Source organism: Rhipicephalus sanguineus, chromosome 3 (genome assembly GCF_013339695.2).
Source record: "Rhipicephalus sanguineus isolate Rsan-2018 chromosome 3, BIME_Rsan_1.4, whole genome shotgun sequence".
Lineage (NCBI taxonomy): Eukaryota > Metazoa > Arthropoda > Arachnida > Ixodida > Ixodidae > Rhipicephalus > Rhipicephalus sanguineus.
This window is the reverse complement of record NC_051178.1, coordinates 172,665,150-172,671,644: the sequence shown is the minus strand read 5'-3', so window position 1 is coordinate 172,671,644 and position 6,495 is coordinate 172,665,150. Positions and strand designations below refer to the sequence as shown.

At 49.1% G+C, this 6,495-nt stretch overlaps 1 protein-coding gene across 1 annotated transcript; it reads left to right on the top strand.

The window, feature by feature from the left end:
- Positions 1 to 3,462: 3,462 nt before the first annotated feature.
- LOC119387676 (mid1-interacting protein 1A) lies at positions 3,463 to 6,127 on the top strand. The gene has a single exon (XM_037655138.2). It carries the CDS (start codon positions 3,792 to 3,794, stop codon positions 4,554 to 4,556), a length of 765 nt encoding a protein of 254 aa, XP_037511066.1. The 5' UTR covers positions 3,463 to 3,791; the 3' UTR covers positions 4,557 to 6,127.
- Positions 6,128 to 6,495: the final 368 nt, after the last annotated feature.

Genomic DNA, 6,495 nt, shown 5'->3' with positions numbered 1-6,495 from the left:
ACTTAGCTAACCAACACTGAAGTTAGTGTCAGTCGATCAACACTTTTGTCGAGTCTTTGAGTCCCTTCTCTTCCTTCGAGTTGTCATACGTATGCGCGAGGGCTCACATATCGACGTCGGATGTGGTCAGTTTCTTTCGTTGCTTCATGAATAACACTTCCACAAAACAATAAACAAACGTATACAGTCGTGTACATTAATGTGTGGAACGTGCGAGTTTGACTGTGCCGACGTCATACAGACACGGAGTTCCAAAGTGATACATCCTTTTCCCCTCATAACATCTGTAAGGCACGAGATTAAAAAAAAACACACACAAAAAAACACCCATAATATTTGATATGACAGCCGTGTCATCCGGCACGCAGTACATCCTCATGTGTGTGTTCTCTGTTTCTCTGTAAGCTTCCTTTTTTTTTTTCCTTTACATTTATGGCGCTCATCAGCGAACGTGAGAGGCCTCCATTAGCAGAAGGAAATACAGCTAGATAAAAAAAAAAAAAGACACCGACGACCTCGCGTCTCATGGTTTGTCAGTGATCATTTGACGTCAAAGACCACGTACAGCTGTCTGGGGCTTTGATACGCCCGTATACATGATGGGATGTTTTGATACGATGCGTAATTAAGTTTCTTACGTTGCTTTACGTTCTTTTTGCAGAACTTTCTTTTTTTAACTTGTTACGTTCCCATGCCGCTTATTTACGTCGCATCGTTTTACTTGATAAAACGTCATCTTTTTAAATTTACTGCCCACTCCTTCAATTAGAAATTTTGGTAAGGAGACAGTCGCTAAATTGAGAAAGCTTAATTAGTAACCTTTGAAGATATTTGTCGTTCAGAAATCTGGGCTCAGTTGCCCTCCTCCTACATTTATCTTAAAGGAAATCTATGTGTCTGTAACCAGGGGCTGATCCAGAATTTCGTTTTTTTGTGTGTGGAAGGGGGGGGGGGGTGTTACCAGTACACGGTGAGTGAGTGCCCGTCTGTAGCAGGGGACGGGGTGCATTGGTGCGGTATAATTTTTTTTTTTTGAAAGGCGGGGTGTGTGAGTTTTTTTCGGGGGGAGGGGGGGGGGGGTCGTATAAACCCTGCCTGAAACGTTATTCGCGACTTTCATATTTATGTCCAATATTGCACTACTGAGCCATCTGGTATAGCATCAAATCTGTTTTTCTAGACAAAAACTGCGAGATTTAGATACAACCGCTCTGCAATTTCTAGGATTGTTTCCAATTTTCTCACCAAGGCATTCGACTACCCATTTGATGAAGTAACTTATAGTTAATTAAAGTTTAACATATAAAGAAAAATATGATAACGAACCGCTAAAACCCGAGGAAGAATTCCGAGCGAGTGACCATAATAGTTATAACATTACTCAGCGACATTACTTAATTATTTGCAAACGCTGCATGCGGCAAGTGATGGCTGGAAAGTAGAGGTGTAGAATATTAACAGAAATTGTTCGAAAGCACTTTGACAGTGGCAAGTTTTACAAAAACGCTGTGCAATAACGTCCATAATCATTAGCTTATCGAGTGAAAAAAAAAAAAAAGAAGCATTGATGCAAGTTTATTCGGACAACTCTAAAGCGATTTGTTCATGACATTTAGGAAAGATTTCAACCTAACGAAAAAAAAAAAAGAAAGGAAAGCGCCGGCCCAGGGCCTTTCTATTCCGTTCTAGTAATAAATTTACATTTATTACGATTCGTTCAGTGATTTTATCAATCCTGCGCTTTCGAACGAGACCGAAGGCGTGCCCAATGTGGCAGATTTTTTAAAGAGTGACACGTGGAGTGTGTTGTTAACGGTGATCAAGAATGCGCAGCTGCAAGTGCTGCTGAAGAGATACATGTATGCATGAGCGAGCTAACAGTCTTTTCCTTTCTTTCTTTCTTGACAGTTGAAACCAGAAAAGATAGCTTCCACGTGCTTTCAACAAGGCTTTGAAATATAGGTTATCCTTTATGTTATAATAATATCTGGGGTTTTACGTCCCAAAACCACGATACGATTATGAGAGACGCCGTAGTGGAGGGCTCCGGAAATTTCGACCATCTTGTGTTCTTTAACGTGCACCTAAATCTAGGTACACGGGCCTCTACCATTTCGCCTCCATCGAAATGCGACCGCCGCGGCCGGGATCGAACCCGCGACCTTCGGGTCAGCAGCCGAGCACCGTAACCGCTATACCACCGCGGCGGACATATCCTTTAGTATGTTTTTCCTCCGGCTAATTCCCTAAGCCACCATTGTTTAACCGCCTATGTATACGTATCACATTTATGAATCGCCCCACGACTAGTTAAGCTCCGTATGAAGTGGGTTGTCAGGACATCATCTGATATTGTAATTTACAGTGCTGTCAGTTGTTTTAATTACAGCGGCCACCTGCTAGCAAAGCGTCACGCGCGCAAACTGAGTTACTGCGGTAAAAATGTAACCAGTCGCGAATTATATATGAGAGCCATTTCACCGTGCCACCATATGAACTATGCGTTCGTTTTACAGTTTCGCTACTCCGGAGCAAGGTGGTTAAAACCTCCTTGCTCCGGAGTAGCGATGAGCGTAAAATAAGCTTCTTTAAGAAAACACCGAGGAATGGTTATTTGTCGATTCACTTACAAAGCGCAGAAATGCGGAGATATCATCAAGTGCAACGTTTGAAAGCGCGCGCCGCGGGAACCGAGAAATGCCATCTGCGGCATACAATGATGTGCTTCATTCCGTGCGGCGCTTTATGAGCTTGGCTACCAACGGCATTTTGCCTAACTTTCAAGCTTCTCGAACGCTAAAACTGAAACCGCTGCAGGAACCACGAACTGTGTGGTTTGCCTTGTGGCGAAGACTTGCGCCACCGCAGATCTGGCTACATTGAAAGCATAGGTAATAGTTTCACACTGCCAACCTAGATGGCGACACAAACCCAGTGACTGCGGTATTCATTGCGCAAAATCTCGATCCAACGGAATAGTACTGGCCAGTTTGCGAAAGGGTGCGGAAAAAGCTCTCGGCGCTGCTTCACCAGTTAAACACAGTTTTCTTTTTATGCACTTACACGTAGAAAAGCTAAATGGATAACAAACACGGGCAAAAACAGCCCATCGGATCACGGCCGCCTCTGCACTCGGAACATTTCATCTTTTTCCTAGGAAAGAACACCGTCTGATCACCGCTACCCTCTCCGCGATTCTTCAAAGGCGTCCGATGCTCGTAATAACCGCTTGAGAAAACCCTCTCATCAACGCGCAAGTGTAACGAAAGCGGCCCATACATCGCATGAGCGTCAGCGATGCACGCCACAGCCGCGCCGGCAAGCACGTGTACAGCCCAGGTCACGTGACAAGGCGGCACCCATGAGAACAGATCAGCCGACCAATGGCGAGCCGCGCTCATCACCTGATAGTGGGGCGACATCGCGCCGGAAACGGCGCGCTACCATTGTATTCCACGCAGGGAAGGGCGAGAGACCGTCGCCACAGTTGATCGGCGTCGGCCCGCGCCGTGTTTCCCCGCTGTCGTCACCGACGTAATCAACCTCGAGCGCGGCCAGCGTCTGCCCGACGAGCGTGGCGCAGCGTCGGGCAGGCCCCGCAGACGTCAGCACAGCCCCCAGCGCTCCCCCCTCGGCTCGGTGAGTGGGATAGACCCGTCTGCGTCGCTCGGGTGGGGGGACCTTTTTCCGGTCGCGGCCTGGCGTGGGGGCATAAAAAAAGTGGTCAATCGAGACGTGTACGCTGCGTGTGTATCTGCCCCCCGAGAGAAGAAGTCCTTGCCTCCTCGCGAATGGAGAGTGCAAACAGTCTGAGCCCAAGGCGACTTTCCGCCATTGGTGCGAGTCAAAAGTCGCGGCGACAGTCTTACGCGGGGCAGTCTCTCTCTCAGGACTCAGCTCCTGCCGGCGGCCAGCTCAAGCGGGTGCCCACAGTGAGCGGACCGGTGTCTGCCTTGGACAGCATACAGATGTATCGGCTCGACGCTAACCACCGGGCTTCGAGCTCGAGCGCCTCCCGGCGCACCAGCCGCAACGAGGATTCCTTCACCTGTTCGCAGCAGAGCATCCTCAGCGCCATGGATCGGTTCGTCAAGTCTGTGAACAACATGGATGCCACGGTGCTGGTGCCCTCGAGACTTCGCGACATGGACCTCACCGACAAGTCGGGTCGGGCGCCGCCGGCCAACTTGATGCAGACCGACCTCTACTCCTTCTACAACATGCTCAACGACGTCAAGAACGAGCTGCTGTGGGGGCCCAGCGCGGCCGCTACCTCGGCCGTGGTGCCGCTGACCGGGGCGCTGCTTCGGCCGCCCCCGAAGCACACGCGGCAGCCCTCTGACGACAGCCTCGGCTCCACGGGTTCCACGTCCGACACCGACTCGGACGTCGACAGCGTGGTCACGGACCGCGACGGGCTCGAGCAGAGCCTTCACCTGGCCGCCGCCTTCAGGCATCACCTGCAAGGACTGCACGCCATCCTGCACCAGCTCGCCGACTCGGCCGACTACCTGGCGTGCAGGTATCAGGAGGAAGTGGACGCATCGGCGCTCTGATCCCTTCCACATCGTGCTGTGCGTGGGGAAGGCCACAACGGGATACTATACAGTGCTCCATCGTCGCCACTCCGAACGATGTTTATACAGTGTGCTCGCTTTTCTGTCGACTCCCGCCGTCTGCCCCCCCGCCCCTCAAGAGACCGAGCAAAGAAGAAAATTTGTCAAACCCCACCCCAACCCCGCGCAAACCCTGCGAAACAGGGCCGTCTAAATCCCACGTGAAAAGAAAACTGTCTTCGTTTGCTCGCACTTATTTTTTTTTTCTTTGCCATGACACGTGGATGACGCGACAGGTCTGTCTTGTTTGTGCCAGTTTCGGTTTCAGCGACCGAATCCACGCCACGCGCTCAGATTCGGGGCAGTCTCGTTCTGTGATCAACAGCTCTGTTCTTTTCCATGTAAGTTTTAATTCGACATTTCTGACCCGCTGCCCCGTAGCAGCGTAAAACCACATTTTCTTTCCCTGTCGTCCCCCCCACTTAGTGCGGCTGGTATGTCTGTCAGGTTGCCCGCCAGAAACGTTTATCTTCGTTGCAAAGCGCCTTTACGCCCCAGGGTTTGGTTGTGCGGATCACGATATGGCGGCTTGTCCCTGCGCTCGGAATAAGAGGGCACGTAGAATGCGTAGCGGGAAGTTTTCGTTTTCCGGGTGAACCTGGTAAGACTCCGCGAAAATGGCTGCGGGAGGTCCCGTATGTGGGCCAGTAGTGTGTTAACTTATTTCGCTGCGCCTCGCGCATTTCGGCGGCCAGATCCCCCGAAGCTACGTCACGATGTTTTTTTCTTTGTATCTTCTTGTCATTTTTTTTATATATACTAAGAGAGTAGAGCAACCGATCGTAACAGTTAGCTAACAGCCCCGCGATGCGCGCACTTTTGATGAGCGGCCGTTGCCAAAATTTTTTTAAGGTTTTGCACGAAGCGCCATTTTTTTTGCCATCTCTTGCCACACTCACCATTTTGCATTTAACCGAAACGTCACGAGTAATTTTTTCACGTAATAAAAGGGCGTTTCTGTGTATCGGGCGCGGCGCAAAAGTTCTCGATTCATGTAACCTAAAAAAAAAAAAATCGTGCAACATTCCAAGCTGCTTAATTAGTCGCTAACCGCTGTATGGGAGAATACTCACAATTTTTTTTTTTTTTTTGCTGCTCATCTGACATGGTTGTTCTTCGTTCGGTGTAGCGACGCGAGCTATAGCTTCTCGGGGATAGTTGTGTGTTGCGGAGCTTTAAAAAAAAAAGTGTGTTTGAGCGAGTGCATGTGTGTACATATGTAAATATGACTACATAATTTTTTTTTCTTTGGCTCGAGTGTGCACAACGAGGTAAACTAAGCAAAAACGAAAGAAATTTAGACACTTATGACATGTTCTGTTTTTTGTTGTTTCTAATGACGAAAAGTCTAAAAAGTAACCAGTCAAAAAGCAGCGTGATTGTCGTGTTCTGTTAGAACGTGAGAGATGAAAACATTGTACTTGTCGCACCTTTGTAAATTGGAAAGGAAGATGATCATCACTCTGTTGTTCATTTGACAGAAGCGAATTAAAAACAGAGCTACATTGACGAAAAAGCGGTCTCTTGTGTGTCTTTGATTTCTTTCCTGGCTTCCTTCACTCGGTGGCGGAGGCAAGCAGCGTCGTCGCCAGAATTAGAAGCGCGTTTGGGCTTTTCGCTGAACGTGCCGAGTGCAGACGGAAGTACCACAACGAGCAGTCGCTCGTCTTTTGTTGGGCGCGATTGAAAATAGGTTGGTTGGTGGTGGGTACGGTGTCTGCACTGCCGGCTCCCTAAGTGTCCGTCGCGGGCAAATTCAAACTGGACGTAAAAGAAATGTCTGGTTGAGCGCCGTTCTTTCGAGTGCGGCCCTCGGCGTAACTAAATCCTACTACATAGCATGGCGTCGTGGCCTCATTTCCACAACGGTTGCGTCAAT

Coding starts and splice junctions, on each gene's coding strand:
- LOC119387676 (XM_037655138.2), top strand. CDS start 3,792: ATGGAGAGTGCAAACAGTCTGAGCCCAAGGCGACTTTCCGCCATTGGT.